General features: G+C 41.9%; 3 protein-coding genes and 1 long non-coding RNA gene across 5 annotated transcripts in view; 2 read left to right on the top strand and 2 right to left on the bottom strand.

Moving 5' to 3' along the window:
• ZCCHC14 (zinc finger CCHC-type containing 14) overlaps window positions 1-11,858 on the top strand; it is a 37,360-nt gene extending 25,502 nt beyond the window's left edge. Inside the window, exons 6-13 of one of the 2 annotated variants that reach the window (XM_081017764.1) lie at window positions 2,557-2,651; window positions 2,748-2,802; window positions 3,561-3,834; window positions 5,001-5,092; window positions 5,479-5,603; window positions 5,906-6,046; window positions 6,128-7,567; window positions 8,088-11,858. In XM_081017764.1, coding sequence (XP_080873890.1) covers window positions 2,557-2,651; window positions 2,748-2,802; window positions 3,561-3,834; window positions 5,001-5,092; window positions 5,479-5,603; window positions 5,906-6,046; window positions 6,128-7,567; window positions 8,088-8,143 — 2,278 coding nt within the window. In that variant the 3' untranslated portion in view covers window positions 8,144-11,858. Of the gene's footprint in view, window positions 1-2,556; window positions 2,652-2,747; window positions 2,803-3,560; window positions 3,835-5,000; window positions 5,093-5,478; window positions 5,604-5,905; window positions 7,568-8,087 lie in introns of both variants that reach the window. The other variant, XM_081017763.1, reaches the window with a different exon arrangement.
• The window catches only part of FANCA (FA complementation group A), a 260,177-nt gene that overhangs the window by 105,442 nt on the left and 131,262 nt on the right, over window positions 1-23,473 (bottom strand). The gene's annotated exons all lie outside the window — the stretch shown is intronic.
• Window positions 13,110-18,286, bottom strand: MAP1LC3B (microtubule associated protein 1 light chain 3 beta). The gene is made up of 4 exons (XM_081017892.1): window positions 18,139-18,286; window positions 15,384-15,439; window positions 14,662-14,768; window positions 13,110-13,571 (listed from the first exon to the last, which is right to left on the bottom strand). The coding sequence occupies exons 1-4, from the start codon at window positions 18,176-18,178 to the stop codon at window positions 13,400-13,402; spliced, it is 375 nt and encodes a 124-aa protein (XP_080874018.1). The 5' UTR covers window positions 18,179-18,286; the 3' UTR covers window positions 13,110-13,399.
• On the top strand, window positions 18,586-20,770 carry LOC308483726. The gene is made up of 2 exons (XR_013989755.1): window positions 18,586-18,740; window positions 19,506-20,770. It is a non-coding gene; the product is annotated as an uncharacterized lncRNA (long non-coding RNA).

Below are 23,473 nucleotides of genomic sequence, written 5' to 3'. Positions count from 1 at the left end.
GCACCATCTTTTTGGCAGAAAATAATAGTGCCAAGTTCCCTAACAAGCAAGTTTTAAAGTACAAAGAAGGAATCATACTAGCAGCAGAAGCCCAAGTTATAGCTTGTGGTAATGCAGCTCAGATGAGTCTTAAGGACTCCGCTGCAGCTTTTTAGATCCTAACTAGGTCAGAACATTATTTGGCCCCTGAAATGATAAGCCAGGTTCAGTAGATAAAAATAGTTACTCTAGTGGGAAATAGGCTGTATTCTGAGGGCTCCAATCAAGTTTAGAAAATCATAATTTATAGTACTCAGTGGTGTGTTGGAAACAAAATTTCTGTGTATCATTAGGCTCAAGGAATGTCTTTCTTCACTTTTGCTAGGATTGACAGAGCAGCACAAGTAATTTCCCGGGCTGAGACAGGAAGGATGTGCCTCTGGTAACAAACCAAATAGTGCATCAACATTTAGTTAGTTTCTTCCCAGTATTGAAATTCATGTTTCGCTGACATGAGCAATATAATAGTAGAAATAACTTGGATCACTGCAGCTATTGGCTTTGCAAGTTGTAAAGGACATGAGGTTTCTGGACTTTTGGAATCAGTTTTAATTAGTCCACCTTTGCTGTACTAACTGGCATATCCATACAGTGATTGCTGTTTCATAGAAGAGTTGGAGTCCAGATTCTTTTTCTTTTTAAAATAACTGGATTCATTACAAGTTTGAGGCTCCAAAACTGTAGTGCCTGCATTTTTCATATTAATGATTTTCACATGTCCCTGATCACTGTAAAATAAAGCCACAGTCATGGGACCATAGAGATTGTAATTGGGCCAAGGGTTCCAGAAGAGCACATACCAGTTGACTTGCCAGATGTCGTGATTTGGTCTGGATTGTTGAGGTTTGCTTATTTTTCTCCCCACTCGTCTGCAAATCAGTTTGATCCCTAGTAAATGATCAGAACTGTGATTAAAAATGTAAATGCAAGAGAAACATATTCCCAATTTGATCTCTTCTCCATTCCTGCTTCTAAGCAGCTTGTGGGACCTTCCAATACTTAGTTGCTTTCAAACAAGCCTGTGGAGAAATTATGTCAATATGTTTATATACAGCATGTAGATAGCATAGGTTTCGAGGGAGCTCAGTCTTTTTAATTTCAAGAGAAAGCAAAGCACTGGCAGAGGAGAACATTTAAAAGCTTGTCTGCTATCTTTCACTTCTGTTGATCTCTTGAAAATTTATTATGTAAGAGCAATACTATAAAATATTTCCTCTGCTGAAATTTTCATTGTTCACAATTCCATCCTTGTCTACATGTACACTTCAAAATTTGCCCTCCATTTTAAATATTTACCTTGGGAAGTTTTAAGTGGTTTATTTTAGCCAGTGAGGCCCTAACAGCTTGGGACCAGGTTCTCTCCAAGACCACCTTTTTCCATATAGTCTGCCCAGGTCATTGTAGTCTTTGGATGCGGTTCTTATGATGGTACCATGTCCTGCTGAAGTTTGGCTTCCTGGAGTTCAGAGCAGGGTCTTTTTATGTTATGACATCCACCTTGTGAAATGAGCTCCCTTGTGAAATGAGCTCCTTTTGAATTATGGTGCTGGAGGAGATTCTTGAGAGTCCCATGGACTGCAAGAAGATCAAACCTATCCATTCTTAAGGAAATCAGCCCTGAGTGCTCACTGGAAGGACAGATCGTGAAGCTGAGGCTCCAATACTTCGGCCACCTCATGAGAAGAGAAGACTCCTTGGAAAAGACCCTGATGTTGGGAAAGATGGAGGGCACAAGGAGAAGGGGACGACAGAGGACGAGATGGTTGGACAGTGTTCTCGCAGCTACCAGCATGAGTTTGACCAAACTGTGGGAGGCAGTGGAAGACAGGAGTGCCTGGTGTGCTCTGGTCCATGGGGTCACAAAGAGTCGGACACGACTAAACGACTAAACAACAACACCCACCTTGTGAAATGAGCTCCCTAATGTACCTTTTTGTTTACCCAGATATTTCCTGACTGCTGATACTGAATTTTTCTTTGTTGCTGAAATTATGTTTTTTGATTAGTTGACTTTTAACTGTTACTAGTTTTATGGTTCTTCTGTGTATTGTAAACAACATTTGAGAGAAGTGGCATGCATTTGTACACACCTACACATATACATATATATAAATTGTGATTTATAGTGCTCGGTTAGCAGCAATCCGTACAAATTCAGATTAGATTCATTTTTTTTTAGCACATTGCAGTATTAATATGACCCACTTCGCATTTCAGAAATTAGTAGGTGTTTGCGTTTGTTGTGTATACTCCGTATCAAGAGAGAACCATATTCTTCTCATTGACTACTTGTGAGGTTCAGGGCTCCTTGTGACAATTTACACATTGTAACAAATAGCATTTGTCTGTAGGGACCTCCTCAGTATGTGTGCCTGATATTTCCATAGTGTGTCAAGTAGCTGTTTGTGTCCTGTATGCTAAAATGCTTATTTTGGCACTCTTCTGTTAAAAGCTGCAGTTTTTATCTTTGTGGTGCAAATGCAAAGACACCATTACTCAGTTGAAATCATTTTTCAGGTATTTGGCATCATTACCTTCCCACATCTGGAAAAATGACCACGTCAAGAAATTTTTCAACACTTCATCTCACTCCCAGCAATTTCAAAGTTCAAGTGAGTTTTATGATTCATTTCTCCCTATTAACAAACATGTGAATAGACATTTTACCACTCAGGCCTTGTCCAAACACCTGATCTCCTTGTTTTTAGGTCCAGGCAACACTTCCCTTTATAAAGTAGGTACGACGCTGGGTGCTTCCGGAAGGTGAGATGAATTTAGTGTATGTGTGATGTAGGGAAGCTATAGCATGCTATTCAGATTTCTGTATAATGTGAAACATTTTTCACTATCACTTTGAAAGTGACTTCACAGATTGCCCCTTCATTCTCTGTGTGGAATAAATTTGGTATTGCTGGCATTATGTCATCCTTCTGTTCTGAGCATGTTTAGATGACCCAATGATAAACTCAAAAGACATTCAAAGGTGGCATTTTACTTTGTACAGGTGCTTTATTTCAGTGGAGAGAATTAACATAGAAAATGTTTAGTTGCCTTTGAAAATCAACACATCATTTACAGTTCTGATGTAAGATTTCCCATGTATATTCTTCCATGGAAACAAATTCCTCAAAACACTTATGAGAATATAAATGCTAACTTAGAACTGGCCTATGAAAAGCAGCTAAAACTCATCCCTACGTTTCTATACAAGAGGCTCATGTTGAAGTAAATATGCAGGATGGTTAGTCACTTACTGCATCTACATAATCCTCACTTCTGCTCCCTTTTCTTGGTTATGCCTGTTGGCACTGTCAGATCAGTAATTCCTTAACCTAAGCAGCTGGAGTAACTGTGGCCTTACATTCGCCAGCCCTCTGACTTTTCATTGTTATGCTGGCTCTTCAGAAAGATGGCAAACTGCATCATGGATCAAGGGGACATGCTCTAGGATGAAACGAGAATGTACAGTATTCCTGTTCTTGGTTTGATGCATAGAATAGTTTCTCCTTCTATGTTTGCAGACCTATCTGTGGCGTAGCTGGTATCCAGTCTTCACAGAATAGTCTCCAGCATCATGTGCAGCATCCGACCGCTACACCTGTTGCACTCCCCCACTGCACTCATACAGGTGGGGCTGCATCCTCACTCACTTGCCGCTCCCAGTTGGAGAACTCTTCATCAGTATTGACTCCCAGTCCTCAAACCCCCCAGGAACAAAATGGGATTTTAGACTGGCTGCGGAAACTACGCTTGCACAAGTACTACCCTGTTTTCAAACAGCTCTCAATGGAGAAGGTAGAGTCCTGGCTTGGCTAGGGGGAAACAGTTTGCTGTGTTTGTTTTGCTGTATTAATCTGTGGTATAGAGAGAGAATGCAAATTTTGGGATAGGCTTAAGACTGGTTAGAAATGCTGATATGACTTCTTCAGCGATTTGGCTTTCTGGCAAAAGTCTTCATCTAATATTTAGAAGTTTCTTTGTGAAATGTTGACACACTACAAGTATTTACCCTCTAAGAAAAGCTGTTGCACATAGATCAAACATCCCTCTGTGATGTCTTTTTTTTTTCTGGATGCATGAGTATTTGTTCCTAGAAAGCAAAATTCCTCATGTGATCTGAGAAAGAGCAGAGTTGCTGTGCCTTGCTCAAATGAATGTCACTCTTTTTAACAGTTTTATTCACAACTCTGTTCAGATATGTTGTAAGCTAATCACGTTACTCTTGGGGTGTTTTTTTTTTAATAAAAAAAAAATATCAGAGTGCCCTCTAGTGGATTCTTTGCTGTATTTTTTTGCTCTTAAATCTAAAGCTCTAATTTGTTTTCAAATACATCATATCGTTAATCTGTGTACAGTGCTTAGCACATCTTAGACACTTTATAAAAGATACATAATGAAATATAAATTGAATTTAATAACAGAATGGGGTATTGTTGTGGTATCTCTCTCTGCTTTTATTAGAATAATTATCAATATTAATAAGCCTGAAAATAAAGTCTGGGTTGGATGTTCTGAATCTGACATGTACCTTTAGTCTGCAAGTTGACAAATAACTACTGAATAATTTTACATAAAATTGGATGCTGAGACAACCTCAGTTGTTGAGTAGCTTGACAAAATAACAGAAATGATCAAGGGCATGCATCAGTAGCAACAGCTCAACAAAACAAATTTAAAAGCTGATTTTGCATGGAAGCCACAGTGTCCCCAAATCTGTTGCTCATCTCTATACTAGGATGCTGTTAAACACTTGTTTGTCCCTAGAGCCTTAGCTGCTGTAATAACACCTCATGAAACTAATGAATATAGCTATTCTACATATTTTGCTTTAAAACTAAGCAAAATATGTAAATTAACTATATTCATTAGTTTCATAATGAAGCTTCTGTCAAGTATGCCATATTAGACAGCATTTTTAAATGCATACTATAAAATTGACTTTCCCTTTTTTCCTATCTAAGTTCCTGAGCCTTACTGAAGAAGATCTGAATAAATTTGAATCCCTTACAATGGGTGCAAAGAAGAAGCTCAAGACCCAGCTGGAGTTGGAAAAGTAGGTATTAAAGAAAACTGGCTTCTTCCATGTTATTTCAGGATCTTTTCCTCCTAATTTTTCCAGTAAAAATGCTTGCTGTGGACTTTGCCTAAGGAAAACCCAGAGGTAGAACTGGGTTAATTCAGCACTAGTTGAATTAAAACTTTCTTGCATTTATACCCCATGCATGTGTCTAGAACGATAAATCTAAAAATACCAGTAGCATATATGCAGCTAATTTTTACTCAAGGGAGACCCATTGAAATTAATAGAATAGAACCTCTTTAGTGGGCTTACTCTAAGTTAGTTGGATACCACATATACTTTAAATTAGAGAACCAATTCAGATTTAAATCCAAGTTTATTTTAATAAATTGCTTCCCACACTTCCCTTTTCATTCCAGGGAAAAGTCTGAGAAACGGACCCTCAATCCAGCTACATCTCCTTCCTTGAGCACTGGGGTGGCCAGAGTTCCTCCTACCACTCATATTGGTCCTATCCAAAGCATTCGTGGTAACCATACAGCAGGTAAACAGGCTATGAGGTTTGAATATGTATATTTCCTACACAGGGAAGATTGGCGCTTGTCTAATTCTTGTAACATACTGGATAGCAATGTAGTTCAGGATAGTCATACTTAGAAGGGTAGACCCATTGAATTAATAGACTCAAGTTAATTACTTTCCATGGATCTATTTTTGAGCCTGGCTAACAATGGCTATCAGCCAAATGTACTTGGGAGTCGCAACAGATTTTGTCTGTCTAAAGATGACTTAACAGTACCATTCACATTACTTGATTTTTCTTCTTCTCTTCCCCGCCCCCACAAGAGTTACGTGTCGATGTTGATCAGCCAACCCTCTCAACCCCCCGCGAAGGAAGCTCTTCAGAATACTCCAGCTCCTCTTCTAGCCCCATGGGAATCCATACCCGGGAGGAGAGCTCAGACAGTGCTGAGGAGAATGAGAGACGTAAGGAAAGCTGTCTCGTTGTGTTGCAGCATCTAACGCATTTAGGTGACTGGTCGTACCTGACATCTGTCTATCTTGTAGGTTTAGAGGTCCACTTGGAAGCCTCAGAAAAGGAGAAGCCAGTAATGTTATTGAATCACTTCAACTCCAGCTCAGCCAGGCCCACTGCTCAGGTTTTACCAGTGCAGAATGATGCCGTGTCCAGTCCATCCGGTCACCACACCTTGCCAGTACAGATGATAGCTGCAGGCTCCCCTCACATCACTCCAATTAGAATACTGAACTCTATGCACAAATCAGAGCGAGGGAATACAGACATGAAGCTCCTTTCGTCATCTATGCACTCGCTTTTGTCTTTAGAAGACAGGACAAAATTCTCACCTGGCACACCTCGAAGTGGCATCAAGATGGAGAAGAGCTTTGGAAGTACTGTTGTGGATGGGATGCCAGCCTCTCCCCATCAGCCCATGCAAGTGCTCTCTGGAGTTTCTGAAAACGGCTCCTCTACACCTTCAATTAACTTTGGTCCAAGGACCAAAATGGTACATGCTTCCACTCTAGACAGAGTGGTGAAAACAACCCAGCAGCCGGGAATAATAGTGGAAACAAGCACCACAGCCACTGTAACTTCCAGCACCGTCTTCCATGTGGCACGACCCCCCATAAAACTCCTGGTATCCTCTTCGGTTCCTACTGATTCAACCATTGTGGGGCAGTCTTCCTGCTCCAGTAATATGCAATTCAGTGTGTCCCCAGCAATAATAAACCCCCGGACTGCTCTCTATACAGCCAATACCAAAGTGGCCTTTTCTGCCCTGAGCAGTATGCCAGTAGCCCCAATGCCCAGCAGCAGCTTCTGTGCAAATAGCAACACTGCCTCTTCTAGCAGTCACCCCTCCACATCCTTTGCAAATATGGCAAACCTACCCAGTTGTCCTGCTCCCAGCTCCAGCCCCACACTTTCATCAGCTGCCGAGAACAATTTCTACAACAGCAGTAGTAGTGGCTCAGGAGGAAGTATCCCAGTACCAAATCAGAATCACCACCATCACCACCACCATCAGCAGCAGCCTCCTGGATGCATGGTGTGCAGTTCCTGTGGCTGTAGTGGGAACTGTGGTTCAAGCGGCATGACTGTCAGTTATGCTAATTACTTCCAGCACCCCTTTTCCGGACCGTCAGTGTTTACTTTCCCATTTCTGCCCTTCAATCCACTGTGCAGCAGTGGCTACATCAACACACAGCAGTACAACAGCAGCTCGGCGTTCCCTATGGTTCACTCTCCTTACAACAGTGGCATAACACCAGACTCTGTCATGAGTGGGCAGTCTACGTTTGCAGTGCCACCAATGCAAAGCTTTATGGCAAGTACAGCAGGGGTGTACCAAGCACAGGGGATGATGAGCAACAACAGTGGTACAGGCCATAAAAAGAATGGGAATCTGTCCTGTTACAATTGTGGAGCCAGTGGTCACCGAGCTCAAGACTGCAAGCAGCCACCAATGGATTTCAATCGACAAGGTTAGGAACATTATTGGCTTGCCAGAAGTGCAGTTGGTAGATTGCTCAGAATACAGGTTTGGCTGCTTGGGGAAAGGGGGTGGTAGATAAAGGAAAATCTGAAAATGGTCAGTAATTTAAAGTGATGGCAAGTCTGAGCATGTACAAGTGGAATCCACTGTAGGTCTCACACTTTGCCAATAGTTTGTACTCTTGTGGATGAGCAGTAGCCCTCTGAAGCAAACCTGAGAGAACCAAAGTACAGGAGTGGTAAAATGTTGCTCTGCCATGAGCATGCAGAGCCCAGATAGTTTTGTGGGGTAATAAGGGGTTGGTTTCTTGTGGTAGTAAGCTTTGAGATTGCTCACGCTCAAAACTGGTATCCATGGTGCTCTTGCCTTATTTCACATCTACTGCTAATATGTTCATTCCTTATCTATGAACAGCATGGTGCTCAACTGTGTGATGTGTCATTGCTTGTGAAATGTAGACTTCACAAAAGTCTTACACTTGCTGACTTGTATTTCTCTTCTCCATGCAGGTACATTTCGGTTAAAATATGCTCCACCAGCTGAAAGTTTAGATTCCACAGATTGACAGTAACTCCATGGACTTCATTTTTTGTGTTGGCAAAAGCCCATGGAGTAATTACAGAATTTCAAATTGGAATCTGAGAAGTCCACTTGTTGAGCTTATTAACATTATTTTTTTAATCCAAAGGTGCTCTACTTCACTACACTAGGAAGAAACTGAAGCTTAGGGGTTTATCAAACCCATTTTTACTGATTTGCCAAAATTATAACATGGATCTTAAATGTTGGACCTTCCAGATGGGAGGTGAAACTGGCCAACTACCCTTTTTTGTTGTAAACAAACTCCTGCACTTTTGCTGAAGAATGTTGCCATACTTTGATCTTCTGTGCTGGAAACTCGAACTCCCGGGCAGCTATGTTGTAATCTGGAGTGAGAGCTAGAGGTTGACGGTACAGTAGCCATTTGCCTGCTGGACTCTGACATTTGAGGCTAGGTAAACATGTCTACTTTTTCTCAAAAACTAATCAGGCACTACACTCTGGGATTTTAAAGGATTGCACTACAGAAGAATGTATAATTCTATCTGCACTTTTAGCAGACTGAGATCAGTGCGAGAGACGTTCCAATGGTTGGAAATAGGCACCAGCAGGCTATGTGAACTTCTAATAAAGAAATCTTAACCCTCCCTCTCTTCCAAAAGAACAAAGGTAGACGTTTCAGTTCATTCTAGAAATGGTTATGCTATGCTTGTCGGCATTTATTTGTCAGTCATGGATTAAACTTACGTTTCCAAGGGTCTAGTGCCAGAGACTGAGCTCAAACAGGTCTTTAAAAAAATACTTTTCCTCTACAACTTTCAAATCTTACCATATATTAGTTTCTGCCACAGGAAACAGTACTCTACCTTTGAAACAGAGTTTTAAAACACAGACTCCTGCAGCAGAGTTTGCAAATTGTTGCTTTACTTTGCATAGCAAAAGTCTTTCTACAAGGGCTCTTGCTTACAGGATATAGAAGTCACAAAGTAAGAAACAGCTGTACATCTTAACCACAACTCGGGTTTGTAGTCTGCCTCCTTTATTTGAAATATGTAGAGTATTGGCTTTGATGTTAACTAGTTAGAATTCTTTTCCACTAAAGCCAGCAAAGCTCAGAACTGAAACATTGTAGACCTACCTGGTCAAAAGGAGGCATACCTTTTTGTATTCATGCTGAATTGGTTGTAGCTATCTTCTTTCATTGATAGGGCTGAAGTTTAAACTGCCCCACATAGGACATTTTAGTGGCTGTGCACAATATGTTACTATGGAGGTGGCAAATGAGTATTTCTGCTTGAAAGTATTGTATGGTTGAAGGTGCAGGGAGGTGGGGTTGGCTGTATCACTGCACTGCATATCCATGAGGTAGTAAAACAGTGGATCTTGTGGAAATAATGGTAGGATTGACAGAAAACCAGGTACTCCACTATTGTTTTCTATATCATCAGAGATAAGCTCTATTATCCTTACCTGTTGCCTTTAAAAACAAACTGGTGTATTCTCTTGGGTGTAGGCATTCAATGGGTTTTGCATATTCAACTCTGGGAGAAGCTTAGCATGAGCTTCCTGTCATTTCTCAGCTTCATAGAGACCAAGTCCAAAGTTGTAAAAACACATGGTTTGTAGCAGCCCTACATCCAACTTCAGTTATTTCTATGCAATGAAGTGCTAGACTTTCATATCCTCAGTTTGGCTTTACCAAAACAGTATTACATATAGGGTTAGATCCAGCCCACAATATTTAATTATGCGTGTAATGACTGAACTTCTGAGACGGCTAATAGAGGTGGATACCATTAGGTAAAACTTGTAAAACTACCAGAGGTAATGAGAACTGACAGAGCAATTTACTTTGCCTTAATGACCCTGATTGACATCAGCAGAAACATGCCACTCTGTACTAAATCTGTCAGTTATTGTTTACTCTTAAAAGTTGGGAGCCTTTCCATTGGCCCAAAATGTGCCAAAAGCCAAATGTATCAGTTCTTAAACAGAAATAACCCAACACCATACAAACTTTCCAGGATCAACAGAAAGCCTTTATCAGGCATTTAAATTGGAAAGTTTCTAGAAACATGGCCCCATGAGCGGTATGATGTTCAGAAATATAGTTTCCATTCATATAAAAAGAAAGCTGTCTCAGCTAGCTGTTGGGCTGTCAAACAAAACTTTTTAACTTAACTAGTGGACAAGTGGAATTACCAGGGGAAAGCTTTGGAGAGCCAATTGCCTTGTTCGTTTCTAAAGGTAAACTGAGACATACAAAGGCAAGCCTACATAGTGACTTAATTTTATTAAAGCTGTTCTCTACTATTTCATCCACAAAGTGGCTGCCAATGTTTCATACAGGCAGAGGACTTTGAAGCAAGACTCAAGTGCAAGAGGAATGGACACTAGCTGCATAGATCATAGTTTGGCTGAAACTTTACACCAGAGAATGTAACTTGCGTCATGAAGAGAGCATAAAACAGAACCATCAAAAGCCCTTGTCTGTATGAAACAAACTATGTACTAAAAACTGGCATGGCAAACTGCTGGAGAATTGCTATTTGCATATAACTAAGGTTTCAACTCGGCATGACTTAGTTAATGGGAAATTTCTCGAGCAGTATGCGGGTCCATGCCTGAACAAAGAAGGGTCTTTCTTAATTATGTCAAACCCTTTTTTTCATGCCAGCCTAGAATTCTGTTAGAGACACCCAAATAAAAGGCAAGTTATTCAATGGGTACAATACCATTTTATGGGAAAAGCCCTAAACTGAGGCCAACTTAATTATTTTAAGGTGGGAGGGAAGGGTGGGTATTTTGTTTTGCTTCTGAATAGACACTTAAGCTGCTTTACTTAGATATGGCCAAAGGCAGAATTAAAATAGTAATTCAGAAAGCAACAAATATTCAAACAATTTTTACTCTTCCAACTACCTTTGGAACTATTTCTGCATACTAACTTCTTATAAACATAGGAAGAGCCTATGTCTTGCAGCACAGGTTAACATCTTTCTTTTCAGAAATAACTTTCCATTAGGAATGAAGGAAACACCTCTGCCCATTTCGAGCCATTTCTTTTACATTATATTACAAATGTGCATGTAACTTTATATAAATATTAAAAGTTTTGTAAATATTTAATATCCACCTAATTTGATTTTGAATTGTAAATGTCAAGTATTCTGGTATTTGAATTTTTATGTTTTATTATACTTTGTTAAAGGTAAAATTGTACATTTTTAGAATGTTTTTATCTGAGTAAATTTAATGTACTGAACAAAAATTAAAGACTATAGTAGTGTCTTTTCAGACATCCTCACTTTTAATATTTTTTTTTCCATTTTCAGTGGGAGGCTAAAGAAAACTTACTGCAAGCGCAGCAGGTTCAACCCAAGGCTAACATAAACATGCATTGTCTCAAATGTGGCAGCTGTAGACAGGTACTGCAGAGCTATCCAACAGCATTATCTGCAAGTTGTCCATTTTAGGTAGGTGCTCTGAAGGGTACAGAAAAGCCACACTGCAGCCTGGGATATCAGTTTCTTCCGTCAGGAGCTTTTCCATGTTCTCATACAGGTACTTAATTCTCAGTTTCATTTGGAATCCAGTATCTTGCCCACACTCAGAAAGCAGGCAGTGTTGTTTTTCATAGCTCAAGCATCCTCACAAGTGTCATTAGTATGGCCACAGAATCTCCTACTTTTGTGACAATGTTCTATTCTGCAACAGTAAAGGAATCTGAGCCAAAGTTGTAGGAGGCTGAAGGCTTTTGTTCAATTCTGTCTACTGCTCTTCATATACAGCATTAAGATCGTTTTAAAATGGACTTGTATATAAGCTTAACTTCTAATCAAGTTGAGATGGAATCATCCATTTCAGCACTTTAAAAAACAAAAGAAAAATCAACATTTATACAAGAGCAGCCATTAGCCCATTGTAAGGATGGCTGTCTTATGAAGAAATAGTAACTGAACAGAAGACTTTAAAATTTTACAGTGAAGTAAAAGCTCACAGTGAACTTGTTAGAAGCAAGCATTGAACAGATGCATGCAAAGGTAGAAACTGCATGTCATATTGATATTTTACAGCATGTCAAGATTTAGCCTCTTTTCTCCACATAATAAAAATTTGTTTGCTATAACATATAATTAAATTCACATGCATTAATATACAAGGATAAGTCTTAGCTTACTACATTTCACTGTATAACAAATGGGGAAGCAGGACACTATCTGAATTACTTTCCTTTTGCACAGGACATACCCTGTTTACTGCAAAATTTAATTCCCTATGCAACTGACTGGAAGCAGTGATCAAACTTCTTTGCAACTTTAGATATTGCCCAGTCTAAAACAAAGGGAAATTCTTTTTGAGTTTTGATAGTTTGAAATGCAGCTAAAGGAAACAAGGGCTTTCTGCCAACGAGGAAATACAAAAATGTTCTTCATGTATTCCAATGAAAATCAAGAACTTGGGTAGCTAGGTTAATATGCTAAATATAAAGAAACATCAACAGCTGTGAGGCTTGCCAATGTTTACTGTATTACTTTGGCAATTGGCTAACCTCAAAACCCTGCTACCTCCCAATGCTTTCTGACTGACAAAATGAAGTCTTCTTTGCTGAGGGTTTGGGTTTATTTAATTAGAATAAATTTAACAAGGTGTAGAACAGAATACCAAACTCTGGGTAGACTGAAGCTTTTCTTTGACAACAGTTATGTATATATTTCCTAAAACTAGCATAAAGCTGTGATGTTTGGTATATAACAATAATTAGCAATCTGATGTTTTGCCTTCTAAAGTAACAGTACCAATGAATTAATGCCCACTCCTTTCATCACATGCACTGATCTATCAAAAAAGGTTAAAAGAAACAGACCATTACTCCTATTTGTTCCCTTTCTTAAAAAGCAGTTTTCAGGAGCTGAAACATGACTTAACATTATGAGATGTCACACGCAGGTATTTCAGTTTGCTGCTAAATGCTAGCCCATTTTCTATGATTAATGCAAACATCCCTTTTATTGGCAACTTAACACACACACACATACAGTATAGTTTAAAATTCCAGAGGCTTAAAGCAAATGTGCCTGTGCAAATTTTATAGCAGGTCTACAAAGCTGCGCTGCTTGTCTATACTGGCACTCATCTGTTCAATATTCACAAATAAAACAGTACGGTGAGAACACCCGCTAAGCACAACTACTGTGAGCAGGTTGGTGACATCCCTTTGTTTTTTCCTGTGGGAGGGAGGGGTAAAAACTATCCTAGGCTACAAGCCACTGGGGATGGTTTACACAGATTTCATTCCAAATGTTTCCTGAGAGGCATACACCATGTACAGGAATCCGTCCTCGTCCTTTTCACTTTCATACACCTCCGAAATTGGCGTTGAAACGCTCACCATGCTGTGTCCATTCACCAGTAAGAAGAAAGCTTGATTGGAATTCAGCTGCAGCCGACGCCTAGAAGACAGGAAACTGAATGGACACTTCCCTTGGAACATGGCTAACAAATTTAAATGCAGAAGCAAAATACAAAAAAAGAACTGCCTTTAGAAATTCCAGGTTTAGCAACAGTCTCCTCCTTTGCCACATCCAAGAATCACATGAATACCAGAAAGCATGTGTGATTAGAGCACTTCTGAAGGCAGCCTCCTCACCCAAGCAACATCAGAGGGGAGGGACTTGCAACTACACTGATCTTATAAAGCCTCAAGTGAGACACTAAGGCCTGCTGTGTTGCCTAAGAGGAAGGACAACACTGCTAGAGATAATGTGCATGTTAGGTTGTTGCTTTTAGATGCTAGCCACCCATTTTAACCATTTCAATGGACCACAGAGCACATCAGTGCCAGCTACAGCAAGGAGTTTACTCAGTAACAGGCATCACACTCCAGAATTATAAAGAGCCCATATAATCAAGTTCCCTTTCTGTGAAGAGTTACCAATACAGACGGAAAGCTGTGTCAGCGTAATTCCTGTTACGATCAAGCATCGGCAAATATGCTTGCCATGCAGAGTGTGGCACCGCTCCGTATCAAGCAGCCATCCTAACTTTGAAGTTGCAGAGGTGGGCAGGAATTGTCTGCTGAAGATCTCTGCCACCTTCCAAGTTGGGTGGAAAACTGGCATCTGCATGGCAAAGGCAGACCTGAAGAGCCTTGGCTCTAACAGAACCAACACAGCATCCCTCCCCCCACCAAAAAAACCACCTAGCCTCTTTCCTGCTCCTACCACTTCCTAGAGGCATACAGAACAACTACAGGCAGTGGCACTGAACAAAACATTCTCCACTCAACCTCAGAGAAGTTGTGGCACCTTCAGGCAATGGAGCCCAACCATGCACACTCCCTGCCAGGCTTTTCTGTAGGAAGGAGGGAGGCTTAGCAAGACCAGTTTTTTTTTTCTTTGCTAACAAGTAGGTCAAACACTCTGGACCTTTGTTATGATTGTTACTTGACTTTTTAAAAAAAAACTCACTTGGGAAACCCTTTATAGCACAAGCTACTGTCCTGAATGAGAGACCTTTCAGTAAAGCAGGTAGGTTAGATACCTGATAATCTTGATCAGCTCACTCATGTTGACATGATCTGGGACCAGAAACTTTGTTTTATCCAGAATGGGAAGTTGCTTTTCTCCTTTATACCTTTCAATGATTACCTGGAGGAAAATGGTAAAGTTAGGACTTATAATTTAGGACTTTTCAGTATGGTGAGCCACAGGCATATTCTTGCTAGATACCTATGGGTTTGTTTAATGCAATTCTACTTTGTACTACAGTGGTTTATAATTTTATTATTTCTATCATTTTATTGTATGCTACCTTGCATTTTTAATGAGGCTCAGCATTGAAATTCTTAAACCCAGTCACCTGAATTGAGCTGTGAAAAGGAGCTGCAATACAGAAGACCCCAGCCTTGTGGGGAGAACTAATTCCGTTCCTGGCACAGGTTTGCAGTGAAAGGCTAGCGTGCCCTCCTCCCCACCTGTCACCCCAATTTCAGCCCCTTCTCTTCTCCATTCAGTTATGCATAAACAGGGCAAGAGGACAACAATCAGGAAAACCTGGGAGCAGCAAACAATTGAAATCTGTTATGTAAAATGAAATGGAGGGAGAAAATAAAAATCTTAACTAGGGCAAATATCTTTGCAGCCTCTAGTATGGATGATTTCACTGCTAGTCCCCAAAGTGCACGTGTTGCCACTACCTACCAGGTTATTTCCCTGATTTAAGTCTCACCAAATGACAGACAATTGAGTTGAAAGTCTACTCACTGGTATCTTTGTAGGATGCTGCTCTCGAATAAGTCTGACATCTTCTACTCTTTGTTCTACAGGGGAGAAAAAGAAAGTTGTACTTAAATGCTTGAAGAGGCAGTGTTGTCAGATATATAATATCTACACAGAACAACCTGTTATATTGGTGTTTCATTGCCCTGGAAGAGAAGCACACACAGAGGCAGCAGTTTGTAGGAAGGGTAGGATAGAAATCAAATAAATCATAAGCAGAATAAGAGGCGCTTAAACCACATCCACATTAGTATACCCAAGCTGATAGCATTAGAAGCAAGGTTAACTGGCAGTCTTTCTAGATCAGGGTGGGAATGCAACTCAAGCGCTGCTGAAAATTCATGCAGGGAATGAAGAAGCTACAGTGGAAAGGGGGAGGCACAAGAGAAAAAGGGGTACTTGCCCACTTTTGACTGTAGCCCCACAAATGAAGCTGCTAACTGATGCCACCCCCCACCATACCTGTGTGCTAGTAGAAATTCTGCAGCACACTTTATTAACAGGAAGGGTGGGGACAACTTAAGACAAACTGGGGGGGGGGGGGGAGAGAGAAAATGCCATCTGAAAAATAAAGAAGCATAGCCCTTCATAGTGAAAAGTTAAAGCAGGCAAGTTAAGTTGAAGAAAAAGAAAAAAGTTGAGCTTAGTTGGTTTAAAGGCACAGAGTAGTACAACAAATCTGCTAAGGCTGAAGTAGTTCTAAATCTGAGAGCATTTGGGAAGCCCAAGGACCCAGTCTGAGGGCCATGGGAAAGGAGCAAACACAACAGAGTCTTATCGCATAAGACTAGACTAGAGCCTACTTCACAGCTTATGTCATAATTAAATGTTAGTTTTAAGGCGCTACAAGACTCTTTGTTTTTACTGCTAAAAGGACTAGAAGTTAGTGAGAAAACATGGCTATCCCCTTGAGGAAAAGTGCTCTATGTAAATTAAAAGTATAAAATATTAATTTCATCAAAGCATTTTAAATATATCTTATAGTTACTGCATTCTTAAAGCTAAAGAGCTTCCACTAGGTTTCCCCACCCCCAGCCTAGAGGACGGTTGGTGTCCAAAACTCCTTTGCAAAGGAAAACAAACAGCTAGAACGACCTTTACTTTCGTTTTCAGCGGCACAGCAGCAAAACAAAGCCTCAATTCTTTTTCCACTCCAACATGCAAGCAGGAAAACCAGTTTAAGCAGAACAAAAACAGTAACAACAAAAGCAACAGCCTGAGTCTTCCTGTATTTCTTTTTTAAGTGATAGTAATAACTAAGGGACATTTACAGTAGAACCTAACTAGGGCTTGTTACATCAGGATTTTTGGATCATATTACGAAGCTGAAACTTGGTGGACTTGGCTGGAAGGCTAGCTAATTCACAAGCCTTTGCTACAGCCAATATTTGTTATTTAATCTGTCACTAACTCCTGAGAGGTGGAGGTAATTGCCCAACGTTGTTCCCAAAACTTCCTGCTTCAGTCTGGAGGTCACCCTCTGTTTTGGTCATCAACAGTATTAGGAAAATTGCAGCCCAATGATTCAACATTACCCTCTGCTTCCTCACATAACAACAAACTGACACAGCAGATCGGAGACAAACAAATCCATGGAATCCAAACAGTTGAACTGCTTAAAGTTGTGCAGGCAATACCCAGGAAAGAATAGGGAAGGGGATCCGTCATAAGTACTGAATACTTTCACATTGCTAAGGGATAAAGCCTGGGAATGAAACTACAAACACATGCAGCATCCAGACAAGAAGTTCTACACTACAGCATCCCGCATATACGGTAATCTGGCCTTCTCACATTCAAAATACAATATACTCAAGATAAACAGCACCATCTCCAGTGTTTTGACAACTGATCAACAAAGGGTAGGCCCCACCACCCTCTAAGTGCTGGGGGTGAGGGGAAAGGGGTGCTACAGCAGAGTGCAGAGCAGGCACGATGCCAGGCAGGGAAAGAGGCTGGCACCGGGGGGGGGGGGCTGTTTACTCCTCTGGCTCTTGAGCTCCACGGAAGCCGGCAGAGCCGTCAACAGGCCCTGCATTCGCCTCAAACACAACACCTCAGGCCCCTCCAACCCCGGCCTCCAACCACCAACAGTCATCCTCAGGGCTAGCCTTCAATCCTTAAGGGGTTTCAAAGGGGGGGGGAGTAATGCAAGGGGGTCCTCCTTACACTCCCAATTGGGGAGGGGGGGAATAACAGTCATGGTGCGTGGTGAATCACTCTGCCCAAGATCCAGATCTAGGAGATGGGGAGAAAGGGGCTTACTATATTAAAGGGGGAGGATACGACTGGGCCACCAACCCATAAACCCGCCCCCCATGGCCGACGGAGAGTGCGATTATAGGCCAAGCACCTTCTCAAGGACCTCCGTGAAGGAATAAGGGGAGAAGCCTCATTCCCCCCCCCAAAAAAAGGGAGGGGGTGTTTTGCCTTTTCCTCAGCTCTTCTTCCCTTGCCCCAGCGAGACTCACTTACCCTCTCCCCACCGCCACACATATAGCACACATAGCGCCCGCCGCCACGTTCATGGACCATGTCCCCAGCTCTTCACCGTTCCCTACTTCTGAGTATCCCCCCTCCAGTCACCAAGCTCCCCCCCCCACTCAAGTCCACCTCGCAGGTGTTCCCTTGGCCACCCCACTTGATGTGGTGCGTCTCTCCCCAACGCCCCCCCCCCGACTCAGTAACAGCCCCCTCTTGCCCCCCCCCCGAGGGGCTAACGCACAGGCCCTTCCCCCACCGAAAGTGCGTCGCTGCTTGAAGCTCTTTTCCGAGGGCATCGCGGCGGCAGCGACTGGCTCCTCCTCCACCTCCTTCGACTCTCTCCCCTCTCAGCGGCGCGGACCATCCACACCAAAACCCTCGTCCGCGATCAGCTGACCGACGAAGCCCCGCCTCTCCCGAGCTGATTGCGTCACAGGGAGGGAGGGACAGACGGACGAAGGAAGGAAAAGCGAGAGGCCGGGCATTCGTAGGCTTCGCCGCGCGGTAGTGCGCGTGCGTAGCGACGGAAGCCCGACGCCTCAAGCAAGGAAGAGGAGAGGAGAAGGAGGGGAGTCGACGTTGGTGATGCGAGCGCGCCTGCGCAGGCGAAACGAGCCGCGGGCGGGGGAGTCAGAAGCTGAGCCTGCCGCAGGGCGGCGCCAAAACAGTGACTTCATCGCGCACAAACGCAGCCCCGCCCATCGCCATGGTTACCATGTCACCCTCCCCGGAGGATGAGAAGGCCTCTGGTTTGGTTTTGCCGCAATTTCCATATTAAAGAAAGAAGTTCCCCTCATCTCACGATCAAGCACCTGGGGCGGGATCTGATCTCACAGATAAAGATCTGGAGCGCATCAAGTAATACTAGAGAGCGGCGGGGGGGGGGGTATTCTGAACATATGCAAAACACTTTCCTCCCCGTCTCCAATGTGCAATTGGAAAGCTCACAAACAGGACCTGATAGCATTGCCCTCTCCTATGTTATTTCTCTGTAACTGGTATTCAGATGCATGGCACCTCTAATCCTGGGGGTATCATGGATATCCTTCCCTTAATTTGCCTAATCTCTTTTCAAAACCATCTATCTGAGGCCATTATCACATTTTATGGGCACAAATGCCATTGTTTATGTGTTGTGTTGTGTGAAGAAATAGTTCCTTTTGTTTGCTCTAAATCTCCCACCATTCAGCTTTATTGGATGATTCCAGGTTCTAGTATTATGGGGGGGGGGGGACATACCTTCCATAATAATTCTTTTCATATTTAAGGTGACACAACCTTAAATATTTTTCTAGTGCTTTGCTTCTAGAAAAAAGGTGCAGGTACTGTGTACCCTCTGAGTACCACCAGAAAAAAACACTGTTTCTCTCTCTAACTTGTCTCTGTTATTGCATTTGTGGCCAAGAAAGGAATGCCAAATCCATTGCAAGATGCTCTGACTGTGTTCTACAATAGCAGATCAGCAGACATTTAATTACTGATTACTCAAAGCCAAGTATTTCCTGTAACTGCATAAGCCTAACTTTATAAGGACACTTACAAGTGTGATATCCTTGAACTCTAATAAGACATGTCATACATTTTTTCAGAAGAAGAACTTGTTTTGTTTTTTCCCTTTCCCAGCCACGTGGATCTTATTGGCTATGACTAGTTTGAAGGACTGGTCTGCTCAAAACAACACTGGAAAAGGAACTGGCATAGTTGTTTGACAGAGTCTTTATACTCTGAAGTCGGATGTCAATTTCAGAGGAACTTCCAGTATGCAGCTGAAACAGAACAAAGAGGCAGTTTGACAGACAGCTGTGGGACTTCTGCTTGCCAAACTCTGATCCCAGAGACAAAAACAAATTAATAATATATCTCCAACAACAGATAAGTGACATAAAGCTTTATTGAATTCCAGAGCCATCTGGTTGGCCACTGGAAAACGAGATGCTGGGCTTTGATCTGATGTGTGTTTGGGTAACTGTTGGGCCCATACACCTGGCAAGGTTCACTGGGGCTTAATAATAGTAAATTTTTATTTATATCCCGCCCTCCCCAGCCGAAGCTGGGCTCAGGGCGGCTAACAACAGGCTTGATGCCTGCCCTGCCTTCCCTGCTGCAGTAAGTGCCACTGAGCCTACCACCACCACCAATCACTCCCCCACAGTCCCCAGATGCCAGCTGGCTCTATTAATGTTTGAAGTTTCACTCTCACCACATCAATCATCTGTTAGGTGGTATGAAAGAAGAGGTGACGGGGCGCATAGCAGGTGACTGACCCTGAATGCAGGTTGCCAGTGCTACATAACTCCACTCCCAGTGAGGCTTCCTTGGACCCAGAACCAGCCTGTCCTCCCCATGCCTAAGTTTGTTCGGGTTACATATACAGTAAAAGGAGGCGCTAAACTAGTACTGTATGGGGCCATGTAGGCAAGGAACTGAGCACCCATTCTATTAATAGGCTTTTATTTTTATCATAATAAAAGTAAATAATAATAATAATAATAATAATAATAATAATAATCTATTATTTATACCCCACCCATTTGGCTCGGTTTCCCAGCCGCTCTGGGTGGCTCCCGACAGAATAATGATGATGGTGATGCAATAAAACATCAAACATGAAAAACTTCCCTTTGGAACACTGCTCCTAGGTAATTCAGACAAGCACCTACAATTGTGATATTTCATTGCCTGCTGAAAACATTATGTTTTGCCAAGCATTTTTAGATAATTAAGGGACACGGGTGGCGCTGTGGGTTGAACCAATTTGATTCATTGTTGGTCTTTCAATCTGTATTTTATAATTTTGTTAGATTTTATTGTATTCCACTGTGATTTTTTAAAAATTAGTTGGCTCTTTATAAACTTTTTAATAAATAAAAATAACAGAAAAACCTCCAGCACATTGATAGTAATACATTGATGCAAACTACTGTACAGTGTTCAATCTCTCTTGGTTAAATGTATTCCTTTGTATGATTTGAGAAACTGAGCACCCATTTCAGACAGGCCTGAGAACCAGGAGGCTGTGAGTTTATAGAAACCTCTCTAGTTTGCACTGAGCTTAGTTTTGTCTCAGAATGAAGTCCCATATTACAGATGGGTAAGCAAGTAATGATGAGTAAAGCTACCATCCAAGAGAATGAGTGTGATTATGACTGTCTCCCATGTGGTAAATTTTTAAAGGATATTGATTTTTTAAATGCTTTGACTCAGAGCCATTGGCTTGTGGATTGCTGGCTGCTTGTGCAACTAGATAATATCAGCAACCTTGCAGTGCAATTTTACTCAGAAGTAAGTCCTACTGAATTCAGTGCAACATACTTTCCGGTAAATGTGCATAGGATTGCAGTGTTAGATATTTCCAATGTTGTACTCCTTTGCACTGATACCTAGGAGCAAGCACCCTGGATTACAGTAGGACCTACTTCTGAGTATACAATCATATAGAACCACACTGTATAATATTGTTGCCTGCCACTCAAATGTGCAGCCCTGGATTCAAACAGACAATAGCCATGGTTCTGCCTGTTGCTTAGCATCTTGCTCACATAACTGCTAACTCTCTCTTAGCTGTGTGGCTTTATCTGTAGGGGGAGGGAGAGGCCTCATTCATTTGCCTTTTTAGACAGAGTTCTGTGGTCCTTTGTTGTTCTTAACAGCACATCCCCAGGCTATCGCCTCATGAGGAAGTTGTTGTTGTTGTTTAGTCGTGTCCGACTCTTCGTGACCCCATGGACCAGAGCACACCAGGCACTCCTGTATTCCACTGTCAAACTCATGCTGGTAGCTTCCAGAACACTATCCAACCATCTCGTCCTCTGTCATCCCCTTCTCCTTGTGCCCTCAATCTTTCCCAACATCAGGGTCTTTTCCAGGGAGTCTTCTCTTCTCATGAAGTGGCCAAAGTATTGGAGCCTCAGCTTCACAATCTGTCCTTCCACTGAGCATTCAGGGCTGATTTCCTTAAGAATGGAGAGGTTTGATCTTCTTGCAGTCCATGGGACTCTCAAGAGTCTTCTCCAGCACCATAATTCAAAAGCATCAGTTCTTTGGCGATCAGCCTTCTTTATGGTCCAGCTCTCACTTCCATACATCACTACTGGGAAAACCATAGCTGTAACTATACAGACCTTTGTTGGCAGTGATCCCCTTCATGGATCACTGCCTTGCCGTGGTGAAGGAGCTTGAATAACTCAGAGAAGCTATGAGCTATGCCGTGCAGGGCCACCCAAGATGGACAGGTCATAGTGGAGAGTTTTGACCAAACGTGATCCACCTAGAGCAGGAACCAGCAAGCCACTCCAGTATCCCTGCCAAGAAAACTCCATGGACGAAGACAACAGGCATGAGGAAGTTAGCCTTGCTTAATTAGTTTTTAACACTTGCTGATTCAAAGTATTGTCTACCACACAGCTTAATACACATGGATCTGGCGTAATACGCATGAGTCCTGGTTTTAACACTCCAAGCATTGATTAATTTCTAACACTAGTTTATTCAAGAGATTATAATGGTCTAGCACCCACAAACTCATAACAATATCTCTGATAGGACACCTGCGCCTTGAACCTTAATAAATGACTGCTGCTTGTTTAATTTTGTATCAGATATAGACAGACAGACAGATGATAGAGATACAGTTATATATCAGAGATTAGATATATATCTATATAGTTTATTTTGTTTGTGTGTGTTTACATACATATACAGACACACACACACACACACACACACACACTCCTTGCATTATTTATCGTGGTGTGCTGGTTCTTCCCAGAGGAAACCTGTTAGAATTGTACCGCACCAAGCTAGTCAATTTTTGAAAAGTCTTATAACTAATCTTTCTAAAGTGGAGGGCTTTTTTTAAAAAAGAAAAAATATATTATTTATATGCAGATATATATTATAAATATAAACTTTTATAATTTATCATTGAGCCATGTCGCCATGTAAGAAGAAAATGGTGATTATTTGCCTGGTCAGGGATTTCGTAACGGTTTTCAAACCACAAAGTTATTTGCAATGACAACTGTTTTGTAGTGTAGAGCTGTGAATCCGGATGCCGCTTTTACATGCCTTGGAGTTTCGGGGGAGAGGTTTGACGAAATCCATACGAGCTACGCAAGGATTAAAACTCACCCATATTTTATTTTTTTGCTGGTGGCTATCAAGAAGGTTCTGCCGAGCCACTTTTCGCAGGAGCCTCGTTGGCGCAGTAGGCAGCGCGTCAGTCTCATAATCTGAAGGTCGTGAGTTCGAGCCTCACACGGGGCAAGCCTACTTTTTTATTCTCCTTTTATTTCTGCCCCGTAACAGCTACTCGTTCAGTTTACCGTTAGCCACCAATGTTGGGGGATTCGGGGGTGGCAAACGCTGCCGTGCATTCATGGTAAGAAGTAACTATGGAGGAGAGTCGTAAAAAGAAGAAGAATGCGACATTTTAACTGTTGCCTCTATATTGCCCCACCCCTTGTAGCGCGCAACTGCAAAGGAGAATTTACTGTTCCACGAAGACAACAAGCACACATATCCTTAGCACGGATGCTTAACTGTGATTCCTGCTCCTCCCGATCAAGTAAATCAATAAAAATACTTAACAG

The sequence above is a fragment of the Podarcis pityusensis genome, assembly GCF_964106645.2.
Source record: "Podarcis pityusensis genome assembly, chromosome: 8".
NCBI lineage: Eukaryota > Metazoa > Chordata > Lepidosauria > Squamata > Lacertidae > Podarcis > Podarcis pityusensis.
Note: the sequence above shows the minus strand (reverse complement) of the source record. Positions and strands in the feature narration are given on the sequence as shown.

Excerpts from the sequence above, each read along its gene's own strand:
- MAP1LC3B (XM_081017892.1), bottom strand. The coding sequence starts at position 18,178 with ATGCCCTCGGAAAAGAGCTTCAAGCAGCGACGCACTTTCG. Across the intron at positions 15,440-18,138 it reads CAAGCAGCGACGCACTTTCG|AACAAAGAGTAGAAGATGTC; the intron begins GTGGGGGAAGGG and ends TCTCCCCTGTAG. Across the intron at positions 13,572-14,661 it reads GAGCTGATCAAGATTATCAG|GCGTCGGCTGCAGCTGAATT; the intron begins GTATCTAACCTA and ends CCTGTCTTCTAG.